Below are 19,417 nucleotides of genomic sequence, written 5' to 3'. Positions count from 1 at the left end.
ATCCCTAGCAGCCAGGGGCATGCTTTGTCTGCGGCTCAATTGAGCATCAATTGAGAGACTGCCCCGAGCAGTTAAACACCAATGCCCGCTCCCTAGAAACTGGGCTTAGGGTGGGCCAAGACATTCACGTGGGACACACACATATTTCCACACGACTCCCAGTTACAATCCTTAGCGGGGATTTAACCCTTCAGGCCCCAGCACTGGTGGACACGGGGTCAGAAGGGAATCTGCTAGACAGCAGATGGGCCAGAGAGGTAGGGCTCCCTCTGGTGGCGCTCCCTTCGCCATTGCAGGTGCGGGCACTAGATGGCACCCTTCTCCCTTTGATCACACACAAGACACTACCAGTAACTCTGGTGGTGTCTGGCAATCATCGGGAGGAGATTGAGTTTTTTGTGACTCCTTCTACCTCCCGCGTGATTTTCGGGTTCCCGTGGATGTTAAAACACAATCCCCGGATTGATTGGCCGTCCGGGGTAGTGGTGCAGTGGAGCGAGACCTGCCATCGGGTGTGTTTAGGATCCTCGGTTCCTCCCGGTTCACAAGCTAAGGAGGAGGTCAAAATCCCTCCCAATCTGTCAACGGTGCCTGTTGAGTACCACGATCTTGTTGACGTTTTCAGCAAGGATCTGGCACTCACCCTTCCCCCGCACCGTCCGTATGATTGCGCCATTGATTTGATTCCAGGCGTGGAGTTCCCGTCCAGCAGGCTGTACAACCTCTCACGACCTGAGCGCGAATCAATGGAGACCTACATCCGGGACTCGTTAGCTGCCGGGCTGATCCAGAGCTCCACCTCCCCGATGGGAGCAGGTTTCTTTTTTGTGGGCAAGAAAGATGGCGGACTTCGTCCATGCATTGATTACAGGGGGCTGAACGAGATCACGGTTCGCAACCGATGCCCGTTGCCCTTATTAGATTCGGTGTTCACCCCCCTGCATGGAGCCAAGATCTTTACCAAATTGGACCTTAGAAATGCATACCACCTGGTTCGGATCCAGAAGGGAGACGAGTGGAAGACGGCATTTAACACCCCGTTGGGTCACTTTGAGTACTTGGTCATGCCGTTCGGCCTCACTAACGCCCCCGCGACGTTCCAAGCTTTGGTTAATGACGTCTTGCGGGACTTCCTGCACCGATTCGTCTTCGTATATCTGGACGATATACTTATATTTTCTCCGGACCCTTAGACTCATGTCCGGCATGTACGTCAGGTTCTGCAGCGGTTGTTGGAGAACCGGCTGTTTGTGAAGGGTGAGAAGTGCGAGTTCCACCGCACTTCTTTGTCCTTCCTGGGGTTTATCATCTCCTCCAACTCCGTCGCCCTGATCCGGCCAAGGTTGCGGCGGTGAGAGATTGGCCCCAACCAACAAGCCGTAGGAAGCTGCAACAGTTCCTCGGCTTCGCAAACTTCTACAGGAGGTTCATTAAGGGCTACAGTCAGGTAGTTAGCCCCCTGACAGCCCTGACCTCTCCAAAAGTCCCCTTCACCTGGTCGGATCGGTGCGATGCTGCGTTCAAGGAGTTGAAACGGCGGTTCTCGACTGCACCCGTTCTGGTGCAGCCCGATCCTAGCCGCCAGTTTGTGGTTGAAGTGGACGCCTCTGACTCAGGGATAGGAGCCGTGCTATCCCAGAGCGGAGAGACCAATAAGGTTCTTCATCCGTGTGCCTATTTTTCCCGCAGGTTGACCCCGGCAGAACGGAACTATGATGTGGGCAATCGGGAGCTCCTTGCGGTGAAAGAGGCTCTTGAGGAGTGGAGACACCTGTTGGAGGGAGCGTCTGTGCCTTTCACGGTTTTCACTGACCATCGGAACCTGGAGTATATCAGGACCACCAAGCGGCTGAACCCCAGGCAAGCCCGCTGGTCACTGTTCTTCGGGCGTTTTGACTTCCGAATCACCTACCGCCCCGGGACCAAGAACCAGAGATCGGATGCCTTGTCCCGGGTGCATGAAGATGAAGTCAAGACTGAGCTGGCGGATCCACCGGAGCCCATCATTCCGGAGTCCACTATCGTGGCCACCCTCACCTGGGACGTGGAGAAGACCGTCCGGGAGGCCCTGGCACGGAGCCCAGACCCCGGAACTGGGCTGAAGAACAAGCTCTACGTCCCACCAGAGGCTAGAGCTGCTGTTTTGGATTTCTGTCACGGTTCTAAGCTCTCCTGTCATCTGGGGGTGCAAAGGACCGTGGCAGTGGTCCGGCAGCGCTTCTGGTGGGCGTCCCTAGAGGCTGACGTCTGGGAATATATCCAGGCCTGCACCACCTGTGCCAGGGGCAAGGCAGACCACCAGAAGGCACAGGGACTTCTTCAGCCACTTCCTGTGCCTCATCGCCCCTGGTCCCACATTGGTCTGGATTTTGTCACGGGCCTCCCGCCGTCCCAGGGCATGACGACCATCTTCACGATAGTGGACCGATTCTCCAAGGCGGCCCACTTCGTGGCCCTCCTGAAGCTCCCCACGCCCCAGGAGACTGCAGACCTCCTGGTCCACCACATCGTCTGTCTGCATGGGATACCTACCAACATCGTCTCTGATTGTGGTCCCCAGTTTTCCTCACACATCTGGAGGAGCTTCTGCCGGGAACTGGAGGCCACTGTGAGCCTCTCGTCCGGGTATCACCCGCAGACCAATGGACAGGCAGAATGGGCCAATCAGGAATTGGAGCAAGCCCTGCACTGTGTGACGTCTGCACACCCGACGGCCTGGAGTGAACATCTGGCCTGGATCGAGTATGCGCATAACAGCCAGGTGTCCTCTGCCACCGGCCTCTCCCCATTTGAGATATGTTTGGGGTATCAGCCCCCATTGTTTCCCGTGGTGGAGGGAGAGGTCGGTGTGCCCTCGGTCCAGGCCCACCTGCGGAAGTGCCGTCGGGTGTGGCGCTCCGCCCGTTCTGCCTTGTTAAAGGCCCGGACGAGGGCGAAGACCCATGCAGACCGCCGGCGGTCCCCGGCCCCTGCTTACCAGCCCAGTCACGTATCACCAACAATACGCCATAACAAATACCGTTTTGTCAGTTCTTATGGTGCTTTTTTACCGTAATTAAAAATGACAAAAAATTCCTCTTCCTCTGCTTTTGTAAATTGCAGGTTCGAATCCCGTGAGTGGCATTTATTTTTTATTTAACCAGGGTTATTTAACCATAGGGTTCTGTATTGGGTCCCCTTTTATTTATTATTTATATCAACCCAGTGATTTTCACTAATTATACACCAATATCTCATCTATCAGTGTCTGGTGAATGTAGTAATTATTTATATACCCGGCTGGATATAATAAGACATAATGAGAGTGTGCTGCTTCATTCATGTCATTTCTTGACTGGACATCTATGGCCATGTGTCATATACAGATGCACAGAGGGATCATACTTGTATTGTCCGCTCGATAAAAGGGATTAAATATTGGACATTGCTGTGTTTTTTATGGTGTGTAGGTTTTATTTCTTGTTTCTCCACACCAGCGCGTGATGTGGTTCCACAAGTTCCAGCTGTATTTTTTTTGTTTTTCACTGCAGCAGCTGCGCAATGTGGTTCCACATGCTCTGCTCGCGTTGTGTTCCCACTGCAACAGTTTCGTGCACACTCATATGCGTGCACCTTCCGATGTCAGCTCTACGTGGTTCGCTCATTCGGGCTGTTTCACCGTGATTTACCCTGATTCCTAATTATTCGAGCTATGTGTGAAGGAGCCCTAAGTGATGCACTAGGTAAGGTAGGTGATCATACCACAGTCCTGCAAACCTTGATCACTCGTTTAAAAAGTACTTTTCACTGAAAAATAAATATTTTTCATATTAAAGAATTCCCAAACACTAGGATCACTCAGTTTCAGCATCACTAGTCTTCCCGATAACCCAGTTTCATGGCAAGATCGTGGTTCAGCAGCACAAAATATACATTAATCTATTGGTTCAAGACTGTGATGAAAAGCACCTCATTTTCATCATGGCAGCACAAATTCATTCTAATTCATTCCGTGATGGCTGCACAAAATTAAAAGTGAAGCGGGGGGGTCGGGGTAGTTATGGTTAGGGTGGGGGCAAGGAGTAAGATTAGGTTATGGTTAAGGTTAGGGTTGGGGGTAGAAGTAGGGTTAGTAATAGTGAATTAAAAAAAAAAAAAAACCCATCACGAAAATCTGACTCATTTCGTCACGGGAGCATGAAAAAAATGTAAGACTGGGCTGCTTCCCACTAGCCGCATGACTGCAAACAATATTTTGGATATAAGAAAATTTTAATGTACATAATATTGTCAGAATCACCTTAGACATCACTGTAAGAGCTCAGGGTGCATGTGCACCCACTTTTTATTCACTGTTTAAGCCCAGGCACCCTGCTAAAGCATGTCAACAGAAAAGGAAGCCAAGCCAAACATGACCTTTGGGCTGCAAAACAGCAACCCTGTTTCACACGTTGCACAGTCACCAAGTAAGTAAGCTGTAAGCTGCTGTCCATCCCTCATGACAAATGAATCACAAAGTTTATACTTTTGTTTTTAATGACACTTTGGCGTTCAGATTATGATACATGCTCAAGGACATTTTAGTGATAATATTGTGAGTGTGAAAGGATAAATAGGACATACCAAAAGGAAAAACTAACCTATAACTCTCTGGTAAGAAGACCCCCTTTTTTTTAACACCGCATCCCATGAAGCATGTATATACTGTATATAATACACTAAATCCCCAACCCCGTAACCTGAATTACTCATACCATTTTATACACCTTGCAACCATCAGTAAGATCTACCCAAAGAGAGCTAAACAAATATATAGCAGAAAGTATGTTTTACATTGCATTATTTACAGACCAAATCACATGCAGTATGAAAGCTGCTTTTAATTTCAATTCAATTCATTTTATTTTATTTACACAGCTCCAAATCACAACAAACCTGGATTTTGCATGGGGCAGTCGGGGTTGTGAGTGAAATAAATATAAAAATTTTTAATACATAAAAGTGTCTAGCTCAGTGATAAAGAAGGAAAATTCTGTTTTATAATCAAGAAACTCTTTCTGAAAATGCTACCAGATAGGCAGAAAAACTTGCCACAATTAGGCCAACTTGCCCGTACAAGTCAGGTACAAGGACAACAGCCGTACAAAATAGCTCACGAAGAATGACACAAACATTTGGTTGTCTGAGACAACACAAAATTTACAGACATACAGTAGATAAATTTGCAATACTATGAAATATTTTTGTCCCAGTAACAGGAGAGAAATTAACACACACACACATGATCGCCTCACCTTTCCTGGAGCCTCGCTGGGGTGTTGCCCTCGGTCTTCACTGTACGCATAATGCTCGGTGCCGGGGTTGAGGGCAGAGGTGGGGGAGATTCAGAGGTTCTGCTGTGAGGTAGTCCATTTGTTGGCAAGACACACTTCGGGTTCTGATTGGCGTCATATTCAAAAGTGCGTTTGGGTTTAGGTAAGGGGTTGACTGGTGTGCCAGTAGGAGGTGGTACGCTGGGTGTCTCTGGACTATCGGAAATTACTGAGCTCACACTAAACCTTTGTCTTTGTTTAGACAGCTTATCCGACACCAAAACTGCATCTGGCTCAGTGTCCACTGAGCAAATGCTGCTGCGCTTACTGGTGCATGTGCTGTTCAAGTCATCTGCTTCACCTAAGACAAAAGTCTTCTGTCGTGCCCTGTCTGGTGCATAGCAGTTATTCAGATAGCGAGGAGGGGGTGGGCTGGGGTTGTCCTTTAGGGCTTGCTCTATCTTTTGTATCCTATTGAGGACTGCTGATGTCTCCTTCCGAGCAGACAGGGAGCGAAGGAATGTTCCTGAAGATTCTTGTTTGACTATTCGTTTCTGGAAGCGACCAACGCCTTTTTTATCTGCAACACCTTCATCTTCCTCCGTCTCTGTGTAGGAACACTCAGAGAATGCTGTGCTCATCCTGCGAACTCCTTTAAAATCAAATGCCTTCTCACTACAGGGAGATGAGAGCAAGCTAGGGCACCCCTCACTACCCCCTATGCGTTCTCCTCCTGGTCGTTTTTCTATACACAAGCTCATCCTAGGCAGAGACACCCTCCTGCACTCCCATTCTGATATCTTTTTTTGAATTGTGGTGGAGGGTACACCTGCTACTGAATGGGAGAGAGAGAGAGTGCGCTTGTGTCTTTGTTCAGAAGAAGGTCCCAGTGAGAGCGTACTCCAGCTCAGAGGTCTACCATTAAGACCATCTCTTGGAGAATGATCCCGTCGTTTCTCCTTCGACTGTTGGATTCCTGGGTTTTCCTGGCACACTTGGGTCTGATGTGGAGGCTTATAGATTGAGAGCTTGTTGTCCAGGCAACCGATGCTCTTGGACTTTGTGAGACGGCCACCGTCTGTGTCACATGTGAGAGAAGCACCGCTACCCAGGGAAGTAGAATTGCTGTTCCAGCCAGCGTGCACCAAGAACCTGCCGTCAGTCCTGACGTACCTGCACTGCTTCTCGGACTTCTCACTGTCACTGAGGACAGTTTGCTGGCCCTGCGCCTGTCTGACCGAGAGAGCGAGACCCTGGGATGTAGACTGAGACCTAAAACAAGACAAGAAGGTTATGAATAGTTGTAATTACAACTGATTAGTCACATGTCACAAAAACAATAAGCACAAACCACGTGTAAATGTTCAATTGTAAGTATGATGTTTGGTGGCTGTATTCCAAAATTGGGTGGGACGTATGTACACAAATCTATGTAAATACTCTGATAAAAACCACAAGGTAGCTATGACGTAAATATGAATGCTCCAGTAAACATTCAGTAAGAAGGTGAAGTATTAGATCCCCCATAATAATGCTAAATTTACATCATCAACTCTGTATAACATCCCAAAATATAAACTCTCTGTTGTGTAGCTCTGGTAAAATATAACTGCACCACAGAACTCTGGGCTCCCCTCATTACTTTGAAAATTGAGCAACCCCAAAATGTAAATAGCTAATTTATTCCATGCAAACGCCACGTATTGTTCTGGATTTATCGTGTTCATCAGAATATGTGCAAACAAACAGATACATGTGTGGTGACGTTATGTCTGCATACTATTTATTAAACAGTGGCAGGATTAGAAAATGCCATTTTTAATTTCTCTTTAAAGAAACTGATTTTATGGATGAAAAAATTTATTTTAAAGCATTGCATTTATATTGGGCGTGTAAGATGAGTGGGGCTGGTATGACTTAAATCATGATTTAAATAGCTGCAAAAAATCCCAAAACTAACCAATTTATTTATTTATTTATTTTAGAAATCAGTACTTAAAACATGAACGAAATATGAAATCATTCAGTACCATTAATTAATGGTACTTGAAGATGTTGTATGTGCACCTTTATGTTTTAACATGCCAATAAAGATTATAACTAATGATAATATTTGTATAGACTAATTTAAAACAGTGAAATAAATAAAAATGAAAAAAGTAAATTTAAATCAATAAAAGCAGATTTAAATTGCGGGGGGAAAAATCATGACTTTTTAGAAAAAAAGTTGTATTTCTTTTTAACAGCCCTGAAGATAACAAACTGGACTAGAAACCTGCAGCTCTGTTTTTTTTTCTAAATATTCTGTGAGCACAGAAACACAATACCTATTGCTGATAGAATGAATGCAACAAATGACAAAATGTTTATGGTATTAAGTATGAATAGTCCAATGATTGTATGCTCACAGAATATGTGAGAAATAGAGTTGCAGGTTTCTAGCCCAATTTCTTTTCTCACATTCACCCAGGATCAGCGAGGAAGCCAGTTTTCAGATCAACGTTCTCGTTACTCCAAGGGATGTACAGCCTGAGGAGAGTCCTATATTTTTCTTCTCCCTCAGATTTGTCTTTATGAAACCTGTGGCTAAAATATGTAGTTATGTTTTGGCAGAGGTATGCCCTCTCAGAGCACTTGTAGTTTGTGGATATAACTTATCAAAATGGCCTGGGAAAAAAAAGCTCCAGACACAGTGAAAGAACACTTAAATTTAAAAGATCTTTAAGCAGGATTAATCAAAACTAATAAATCTATTTTCATAAAACTTGGTAAAGGGTTTATGCCTTGCCAGATGATGATAAAGTGACATAATTATTTTGTTAACAAACAATTTTCAAGAGATATGTTCTTAACAAATGCAGTATAGTGAAGACAACATTTTTATTTGTAACAGAGAGGATATTAAAACATATGCATTATCACAACAAATACAGTCAAGTGTTATTAAAAGCAAACCAGAAAAACCATTTAAGTCACAAAAAAGACAAGAACTCTACTCCGAACCTGATATATTAAATATGTTGAAAAACTCTAAAGTATCATTTCAAAATTTTGGAACAACGTCTGAGATCAAAAACAAAGTGAATATGTGAGCCACTTATTGAGAATAACCACAGGAAAGTATTCTGACTTTGGCAGCACAAGATTAAAATGAATGCCAAAGGAAACAGAGGCTATATTAAAATGGCACTGTATATTTTCCACACAATCAAAATAACTTGAGGAGAGTTGCTGTGGACCTCACACAGCAGTCTTACCTATAAGATCTCACTGCTCCTGTATGGTCCTCATTTTCTTTGATCGCTGCACCTTAGTGATACATTAACTACTGCAGGTGCCAGCCTCACATGCATGGCTGACGTTCTGCACAGACACACTTTCCCACAGTGCTCACCTCATTTAAGACTCCTGCACACCAAACTTTCCCTGCGGATCCCTAACACCAAACAACTCATAGTTCCTCAGTAAGCCGTCACGTTTTGGAAACATGCTAACTCTTGCGAAAGTGAAGCATCTAGAGATCTGATGTCACAGCTGTGGTTAGAATAACAAGCGTTACGGGAGGAGGGAGCTACGAGCTGAGCACTGTGATCCAACATTGCAGGTTGGGACAAATCTCTCTTCACACCTATCTGCCCTTCCCTGGTTTCTTTCCTGGTGCTCCAGGGTGGGGACATTTGTACAAAGCCAACGAACATGAAAACAACAAATGTGATGCATGCAACTTATGTTTCTTTGCTTGGGGAAATAAGACAAATTAGACAATGACTCAAATATTGTATGAAAGCTTCAGTGTTGCTTCATATGAGTTTTATTACTCCTCAGTACAAAGAACAGATTTTTTGAAGGTGAGTCACACTGTCCACCTACTCAGCAAGTTAATGTAGGTCACAGGCAATTTAAAAACATATGTTAAATTGGGAGTATATATATATATATATATATATATATACACACACACACACACACACACACCACCACCACAAAAGACACGCAGTTTAGGTAAAACTGAAATTTTAAAGTGTAACTATGCAACATTTTTTACCCTAATTTTACAGTTTGGGAGTCACTGAAATGGTTAAATGACTTCTTTTGGGGAGAATGGGTGCTCTCTCTCCCCCCACCATGGGTCTCATAGCAGAAAGACAGCCTTGTAATTTCTGAGACACCAACCCGGTGTCCTGTGAACAAAAGTGTCCGGTCTTGCGAGAAACACAAACTGTTTTACAGCACTACAAGAACACATACGAGGTCTGTCCAAAAAGTATCAGACCTTTTTATTTTTTTCAAAAACCTTATGGATTTGAATCACGTGTGCTTGCATAAGCCAAGCTTGAACCTTCATGCGCATGCGTGATTTTTTTCACGCCTGTCGGTTGCGTCATTCGCCTGTGAGTAGGCTTTGAGTGAGCACTGGTCCTCCCCCCTCGTTGGATTTTCATTGCAAGGAAAATGTCTGAACGATTGGAGCAGCGCTGAGTCAAATTTTTCCAGAAACTGTGAGAGACAGCCAGGTGGAAACCATTCGGAAGATTCAGACGGCTTTCGGTGGCTTTTCAGTCGAGTGAGTATCAGAGGAATTGTGTAAGAGTTGGACATGTCACAACATGTCCTGTGAGACTTCCAACTTCCGCATGTCTTTCATTACAAAATCTCCTGTAACAGTGGAATGTGCCAAAAAAGTGCTGATGTCCACCTCTTTTGCAATTTCTCTGGTAGTCAGACGACGTCCCGGATCAACACAGCGTTCACTTTGGAAATGATCTGGTCGTTTCAGCCTGTTGATGGCCACTCGGAGCGCGGCACACCCTCCGCCATTGTGCGCCGTCTTTAAACCGGTTGTAACACTCCTTAATCTGTGTGATGCCCATAGGATTGTCACCGAAAGCTGTCTGAATCTTCCTAATGGTTTCCACCTGGCTGTCTCTCATAGTTTCTGGAAAAATTTGATGCAGCAAAGCTCCAAATTGTTCAGACATTGTCCTCGCAATGAAAATCCAATGAGGGGGGTGGACCAGTGCTCACACAAAGCCTGCTCACAGGGGAATGATGCAACCGACGGGCGTGAAAAAAATCACGCATGCGCATGAAGGTTCAAGGTTGGCTCATGCAAGCACACATGATTCAAATCCATATGGTTTTTGAAAAAAATAAAAAGGTCTGATACTTTTTGGACAGACCTTGTACACGCCCTTCAGTTGAGGCACCAGTGAACTAACTGCTATAAGAACAAGCCAACGAAGACTTCATTACTTACATGTTCATAATCAAGACAGCCAGTGAAAAAATAAAACAAAAAAACAAAACAAAACAGAAAAACCCAGAGAAACTCAGAGGAAGAAAGGAAGAGAAAAAGCATGCAACTGAGTAATGGGGCACACATGGATCAACCTCATTCGGGCTTTCTTGGAATAGCAGAGCTGAAAGAAAAAGAAGTGTGAAAAAGGATGCAGACCTGACATTCCTGCTGCTGGGGGAAGTTTTTGACCAGTTTGCTGTGGTCTGAAAGCATGAGGTCATATTTCCTCACTGTTCATGTACTGTGCTCACAGTGCATCTTCGCAGAGAGAAGCAGAGAGGAGAGAGGGAGAGAGAGAGAGAGAGACAGAGAGATAGAGACAGAGAGCGAGAGTAAGAGTGTGCGCAAGAGTAAGGCAGGCAGAGGGAGAGAGAGAGAGAGAGAGACAGTGAGGCAGAGAGAGAGTGCGACAGAGAGAGCTCAGGCCTGGCCCAGGCCTAAATCCTCTGGATAAACAACATGTTGAAATATGGAACACAAATCACTTATTATTTTATCCTGGAACATACAAGGTCTGAGGTCGACTGCTTTTGGCCTAAAAAACAGGAACCCAGGTTACACCAAAGAAATTGCAAACACAGACATCATTGTGTGACAAGGAGACATGGCACAGGGAGATGGTCCATCTGACTGCCTTGTAAACTATAGAGAACTTGTAGTACCATCCACCAAGTTAACAGGAATCAAAGAAGGAAGAGACTCAAGATGGAGACAGAGTTGCACTTCCTAACCAACTGTCAGGTATACCAAGACATCAGAAACCTGTACTTCCCGCTGATCACAAACACCCAAAAATACTTTAACAGCATGACCAACTTCGAAAAACTTCAGTATCTGTTGGGTGAAGTATACTGTTACACCAAAAGCACAATTTTTTACTATTATTTCAAACTCACGTCTCCTGTTACTGTAGAATATTGTTAACTGTATGAACATCTTCTTAATTTAAATTTTTATTTTTTGCTCTATGTAATACTTGCTTTGACAATGTAAATGTATGTTTCTCATGTCAATAAAGCTCCACTGAAATTGAAAACTGAAATTGAGCTCCGTAAGATCTGCTTGAGCTGAACTCTATTCTACGTATTTCTGTGGATTGTCTCTTTCGTGAGACAATTCCACAGATTGTGCAAAAACAAAAGGAGTGAGTTTTTACAACACTTTTGTGACATATTCACTCCCAAGCTATAGAGGGAGCTCCATAGAAAAGAATATGACCAAAAAAACCAAAACAAAAAACAACAAAAAAAATAAACAGATGAAAACAACCAAAAACTAACCAAAGTTGCATAGTTCTCCTTTAAAGGTATAAGGCCATCCAAATTTCACTAAACTGGCAAAATTTAGTTCTACTGAAATCCAAAGGATGTGCGTGTGCACATGCATGACCCTTTGAAAAGACCGGAAGTTACCTTTGACCTCAGGTGATGTGCGCACACACCAACGTCCATGAGATGTTTTGTAAATCACTTCAGCTGTGTTATCCAGTTACAAGAACAGCATTTTTAGCTTTAGTAGTTTTTATTTCTTGCAAGCTTTTACATAATATATGAGAAACATGTTAGATTTACACAAATGCAGCAGTTTCGGAGCATTTTTCTCAGTGTTGGATTAGCAGCTAGAAAGAAACCAGCCAGTGATGTCACGGTGCCGCTCTACTCGACTGTGATTGGCTGTCACTGTGTCCTTCCCATAATGCCTCACATTAGTCTGGGGAAGCGCCAACATGACCGATGATGTCACTGACAGACTGTATTTGTTTCAACCATTGCTAAGGGCCCCTTCACAGATAACATGAAAGACACAGAAACCGGAAGAAAATCCGCAAACCAAAACAGAAATGGGGAACCACAAAACATTCCACCTGCTGTCAAGAGGGACGCACGGTCGAACAGGCGTGCATGATACCGCATCGACGGTTCCGTGCACGCCCGTGTTCGCCCGCATGAAATCAGTGCGAGCACGTGGAAAGTTGCACACACAGCAGTGGAGCAGAAAATTAATAAAACACCAGAATTTCTAATACTTAATTCCTGTTATAAACAGCGGCTCCAGCCTCCGCCTAGATGTACACCAGGAATTAATGAAATGATGTGGATTACTTAGTAGAGAAGCTTGAATCTTCGACTGGACTGGGTTGCTTGACGTGAGGACATTTCGTTTCAAATCACAGAAGCTTCCTCAGCTAAAATTCTTGCTCTGTCTGAGTCACTGGCCAGCGATCAGTGCTATGTGCTCTCAGACGTGTGCTGAGGGGAGAGTCAACAATCTGGCATGCCACATGTGTGTTGCTAGGTTACGCCACAATCGTGGGGCAGTTTGACACTTTTCACAGACAGGTCGAATGTGGTCGCCTGTTGCCTACTCTCGTACCAGGAGCGCGAACAGCCCGTCTTTTCTAAGTGTCCAGCGAGCGGTGTTGGATGTTCGTGTGTGTCACCTGGAATTTGGTTGACACCTGCCATGAGAAGGATCGTGTGGGGCAGGTACTCTCTGTCTTTCAGCCACTGGTGTGTGCGAATAGTTGTAGCGACACGTGTGCAAGGCGCTAGAGGTGGCTCCGATTTTTCATGAATGGCATGCAATTCCTCCTTTGTGCGCTAGTCGGCTTCAATCGTGTTATGTGTGAAGGGGCCCTAAGTAGTTCACGGTTGTCTGTTATTTTGAAAATTTACCCTTCGGGGAACTGTTTATTAATTTTTTTCTAGGCAATGAGAATTTTGATCATATTGGCAATGTTATATTATGAATCCCCTACTTAAAGGCTAATAATTAAAATTAGTGTATAGTGGTGCCAAAGAAAATTCTTTTTATGCCTTAAATCTTAAAAAGCTTAGTAGCCCTATACCTGTCCAGGATATACACCGCCTCTCGCCCAAGGACTGCTGGGACAGTCCTCCCACCCCCACATAAAGTACTCAATTTATTGTTCATGGGGTGGGTGAGGTCTAGACCTTGTTCATGCATTATGGTGTGATTTGACATCAATAAATTGAACTGAACTGAATTAATTTCCCAAGCCAATCCACTGATTGAACTCTGATCATTATTTCAGAATTGTCTGTCCTGTAACATAGGCTAATTTTTGCTTTGAAAGGTAGCATATGTTTTGAAGAATGGCAGTGGTTTAGAGAAGAACTTCGACAATATATTCAGCAAATCAAAATGTGCTGGAGTCAGAAATGTTAAAATTCAGCCAAAAAGAATAGAGGGAACTTAAGAGGGATCCTTGGTGAATCCAAGTATTAAAGGGAATGTTGTTGTAGCAACCAGACAAACACATAATAATGAATATCTGTCATCAATAAAAGGGAGAATGGCTGGATTACTTTAAACTTCTGGCTTTTACATTAATCTAGGTAGGGCTTTTTTATGATTCCACAGAAGTTACAGAGAAAATTCATTTACGCGTAAATGTTTTCACAAGCAGAACATATAAACCAGCTTTAGTTTTACTTTACTTTCTTCCAACATTTTTGGTTTGTTTGCCTAAAAAAATCTCAAATCATCTGCATCGATAAAATCAGGCACTGAATCTGACCTCAAAAATATTAACACCTACTTTAACTGGAACAATTCTGTGTCCTGTAAAAATGTATGACTGGGGTTTGAAACCTCTCTAAAGCTCAGCTGGACACAAAAGAAGTGCAGAATATTTCTCTCCTTAGAGCTTTGAAGACCATTAGGTCTGAATCGTGCTTGTAAAAATATGTCCAGTTTATCCAGCTTCAGATGGGCTGACCACACGTACTGTTCAGACTAGTACTGTACGCCAGCGACAACCTTGCTTCTGGCTTTCAGTCAGGCCTCCAGGGTAAGTTAGCCACAACCCAGGTCCTGTTACCAATATGATGGAACAAGCTGACTGTGCACAGGACAACATTTCTGCTACCAAAATTCAACATTAACGCACTGCAGTAGGTAAAGTGTACAACCAGTCCTGTCAATTCATGGAAATGTTGCCACACTACATCAGGTGTTGTTAAAACTTTATGTATACATAATTTATTTGTATACATTATAAAAAAACAACTAAGCTGAGAAAGGTTTTTGGTTGAATTTTCATTCATATTCGGTTGCTTATCCAGGTCCGGGTTACAGTGGCAGCAGACCAAGCAGCTCATCCAACACTTCCCTTTCCTCAGCCAAGTTCTGTAAGTCTGCCCAGGGGATCCCAAGGAATTCCCAAATGAGCTAGGAAATATAATCCCTAAATCATTCCTTGGGTCTTCTTGGGGGCATTCGAAAAGTATTCACAGAGATGCACTTTTTCCACATTTTGTTATGTTACAGCCTTATTCCAAAATGGATGAAATTAATTTTTTCATTCATTCTACACACAAAACCCCACAATGACAATTTGAAAAAGTTTTTTTTTATATTTTCCAAATTTATATATATATATATATATATATATATATATATATATATATATATGAAGAAATCACATGAACGTAAGTATTCACAGCGTGCATTCTGTTTCCGCTGATCATCCTTGAGATGTTTCAACAGCTTAATTGGAGTCCACTTGGGGTAAACTTAATTTAATTTAATTTAATTTAATTTAACCTTTATTTAACCAGGTTAGTCCCAGGTTAGTCTACCCCCCAGTGTGGGTAGAGGGCACCCAATGATGTTCTCTGGCATTTTGATAACCCTCTGGAGCTCTTTGCTGGCTGCCCCATGCAGCTGGCAAACCATGTACAGAGGCAGTATGTGAGGATGCTCTCCATGGTAGAGCAGTAAAAGACATGAGCAATCTCTGGTTTATGTTATTTTTCCTGAGGATTCTCAGAAAGTGAAGTCTCTGCTGTGCCTTCTTTACCAAATGTGTGGTGTTCCTGTTCCAGGTCAGTTTCTCATCTATGTGGACTCCCAGGAAACAAAAGTCCCTGACTCTTTCCAAACAGGTTCCCCCAGTGATAATGGGCTGAAAGTCTGTTTTGTTTCCCTTGAAGTCTGTGATTAGCTCCTTGGTTTTGGATGTGTTCAGGAGCAGGTTATTTTCTCCACATCACGCCATCAGCTGTTCAACCTCATCCCTGTAGGTTGACTCATCTCCGACAGTGATACAGCCGACCACTGTGGTTTCATCTGCATACTTCATAAAGGTGTTGCTGGTGTGGATAGGTGTGCAGTCAGCGGTTGGCCTGCACAGTTCAACCGGTTTATCCAGTACACGGTATAATTTTGGCCGACGGTAGAGATTTGGACTCCACCGACTAATCGTGATAATGGCCGCTAAGTTTTTCGATCTAGGAAAACTCTGTGAAGCGGCTGTGTGTGTGTGTGAACCAGTTTGCTGCAGCGGAGGGTAGGGCTGTCATGAGTAGGAATTTCTAGACACGATTAATTGTCAGACAAATAACTGCAATTGACAACTATATTAATGCTGTGATGACCTGGCATAACAGTTCCATGTCATATCTCCTACAGAGTTAGATGGTGATCATATATTTCAGTGGTGAGATCCAGTCACCTCCGAGCCTGACGTGCAATGACGCGTTACTGCACATCACGGAGAGGTGCAGCTGCCCATGTTATATACAGATATGATGGAGACATAAGTTCACATTATTTACGTTGCCCATGGGAAGGAATGGACAAATATTTGTACTGTAAGGTCTATTGTGGATATAACAGCCTGTTCAGATTTACGGCAGCGTGCACACAATAGCGCACGGTGCTTTCAGTTTGATAGCCGCTGTTCACATTCACTGTACATGATAATCATGATGAAGCGTGCCACTGTCAGGGTTTGAGTTTTGTTTGGTTCTCTGTTTTTATTTCTTTCTTTTAATCTGTTTGTTATTTTTCGTATTTCATTGGATTTTGTGTGTTTATTCTCTTGCTTGGTTTTTCTGCTTGGGTCTGTCTGTCTCTGCTCATCTTGTCTTTGTCTTGGTTCTTGGTGATGGGTGTTTCCCTCTCTCTGGCCATGCCCTTGTTCTGGTGCTTTCCATGCCCACCTGTTTCTGATTTGCTGATTGTCACCTGGGGTTACAGTGAGGAAAATAAGTATTTGAACACCCTGCTGTTTTGCGAGTTCTCCCACTTAGAAATCATGGTGGGGTCTGAAATTTCATCTTAGGTGCATGTCCACTGTGAGAGACAAAAAAAAAAAAAAATCCGGAAATCACAATGTATGATTTTTTAATAATTTGTTTATATGTTACTGCTGCAAATAAGTATTTGACCACCTACCAACCAGCAAGAATTCTGGCTCTCACAGACCTGTTAATTTTTCTTTAAGGAGCCCTCTTATTCTGCGCTCTTTACCTGTATTAACTGCACCTGTTTGAATTTGTTACCTGTATAAAAGACACCTGTTCACACACTCAATCAATCACTCTTCAACCTGTCCACCATAGCCAAGACCAAAGAGCTGTCTATGGACACCAGGGACAAAACTGTAGACCTGCACAAGGCTGGGATGGACTACAGGACAACAGGCAAGCAGCTTGGTAGAAGACAACAACTGTTATGATTATTTATTAGAAAGTGGAAGAAACACAAGATGACTCAATCTCCCTTGGTCTGGGATTCCATGCAAGATCTCACTTTGTGGGGTAAGGATGATTCTGAGAAAGCTCAGAACTACACATGAGGACCTGGTCAATGACCTGAAGAGAGCTGGGACCACAGTCACAAAGATTACATTAGTAACACATGATGCTGTCATGGTTTAAAATCCTGCAGGGCAGCAAGGTCCCCCTGCTCAAGCCAGCACATGTCCAGGCCCATCTGAAGTTCACGAGTGACCATCTGGATGATCCAGAGGAGGCATGGGAGAAGGTCATGTGGTCAGATGAGACCAGAATAGAGCTTTTTGGAATCAACTCCACTTACCATGTTTAGAGGATGAAAACAACCTCAAGAAAACCATCACAACCGTAAAGCATGGGGGTGGAAACATCATACTCTGGGGGTGCTCTTCTGCAAAGGGGACAGGACGACTGCACAGTATTGAAGGAAGGATGGATGGGGTCATGTACTGCAAGATTTTGGCAAACAACCTCCTTCCCTCAGTAAAAGCATTGAAGAAGGGGCATAGCTGGGTCTTCCAGCATGACAATGACCCCAAACACACAGCCAGGGCAACTAAGGAGGGGCTCCATAAGAAGCATTTCAAGGTCCTGGAGTGGCCTGGCCAGTCTCCAGACCTGAACTCAATAGAAAATCTTTGGAGGGAGCTGAAACTCCAAACCTGAAAGATTTGGAGAAGATCTGTATGGAGGAGTGGACCAAAATCCCTGCTGCAGTGTGTGCAAACCTGGTGAAAAACTACAGGAAACATTTGACCTCTGTAATTGCAAACAAAGGCTAATGTACCAAATATTGACATTGATTTTCACAGGTGTTCAAATACTTATTTGCAGCAGTAACCTACAAATAAATTATTTAAAAAATCATACATTGTGATTTCCGGATTTTTTTTTTTTTAGATTATGTCTCTCACAGTGGACATGCACCTAAGATGAAAATTTCCGACCCCTCCATTATTTCTAAGTGGGAGAACTTGCAAAATCACACGGTGTTCAAATACTTATTTTCCTCACTATATATAAGCTCACTGGGTGTGTTAGTTCCTCGCCAGTTTGTCATGCCTTGTGCCTTCGTTCCCGCTCTGTATCTGCATTCTATAGTCCTGCCCGCCTGCCTGTGTGTTCCTGACCTTCAGCCTGTTGCATCGACCACGACTTTTTGCCTGATGATTTTTGTACTGCTGCTCTTCTTTGACTGCCTACCCGTGTACCGACCTCTGCAATACACTACAGTAAAACCTTCTAAAAACCATAGCTGTTTGTTCGAGCCATGCATTTGTGCCTAGCAATTCCTGACCATCAAGCCTGATAGTCACATACATCGCAACAGTTCCTTTGCGCTCCGGGGGTGGGGGTGGACATGATTATACATGGCACATGCAGGTTAGGCTTTCTCATGCCAGATCCATCTCGAGGTTCCCTCGTATGTGCTCAAATCATTTCGGATCCCGTTTTGCCGGCATCAGATATGTAAACTGTGGTCAGATGGTCCTCGGATTGCGCATGGACCGCCATCGGATAGGTGTCCCATTTCGATGGTGCCCGGAGGGTTTTGAACATGTGTATCACACTCGATTTTGACCAACTGTGCGGCTTGTAGATGGCTGTCAGAATGTTTTGGAACTGAAACCCGACACTTTTGGGATGTGCACCGATTCGTCATTCTGACACCATTCTGCATGATTCTGGCTGTGTGATAAATAGTAAATGGACTGCATTTATATAGTGCGTTTCTATCTGCATCAGATGCACAAAGCGCTTTACAAATAATGCCTCACATTCACCCCGATGTGAGGGTGCTGCCATACGAGGTGTTCACTACACACCGGGAGCAACTAGGGGATTAAGGACTTTGCCCAAGGGCCCTTAGTGATTTTACGGTCAGGCTGGGATTTGAATGCCAAACGATAACCACTAGACCATCACCTCCTCTGTGTGATGGGGGTATAACCCTTTCATTTAATTATTTCAATAAGTTACTACATTAGCATTAGCATGGATGGTAAATGGATTGATATACCACTCATCACCTTATCTGTTAGCGCCTCCCATATAAAAAATATTTTCCAGAGTATCGACTGATAAAGTTTGATCCAAATCCAATTCAGATGAGAGATATTGTTTCAAAAATTTAACATTTAAAACCCTGTTTAATGTATATTTTACCTTATATCTTAATTAAACATGCTCCAATCACTTTCACATTTGAAGATGAGGTGCAGACTGGCACTCACTATCGCCTGACAAAGTTTGATCCGGATCTGATCCAGCTTGTGGATTTT

At 43.8% G+C, this 19,417-nt stretch overlaps 1 protein-coding gene across 7 annotated transcripts in view; it reads right to left on the bottom strand.

The window, feature by feature from the left end:
- dennd2b (DENN domain containing 2B) overlaps positions 1-19,417 on the bottom strand; it is a 189,901-nt gene that overhangs the window by 102,009 nt on the left and 68,475 nt on the right. For 4 of the 7 annotated variants that reach the window (XM_034191010.1, XM_034191003.1, XM_034191017.1 and 1 more), the window contains one exon: positions 5,274-6,563. The exons of the other annotated variants lie outside the window; for them this stretch is intronic. In XM_034191010.1, coding sequence (XP_034046901.1) covers positions 5,274-6,563 — 1,290 coding nt within the window. The remainder of the gene's footprint in view (positions 1-5,273; positions 6,564-19,417) is intronic. 7 annotated transcript variants of the gene reach the window in all.

Source organism: Thalassophryne amazonica, chromosome 2 (assembly GCF_902500255.1).
Source record: "Thalassophryne amazonica chromosome 2, fThaAma1.1, whole genome shotgun sequence".
Taxonomy (NCBI): domain Eukaryota; kingdom Metazoa; phylum Chordata; class Actinopteri; order Batrachoidiformes; family Batrachoididae; genus Thalassophryne; species Thalassophryne amazonica.
Note: the sequence above shows the minus strand (reverse complement) of the source record. Positions and strands in the feature narration are given on the sequence as shown.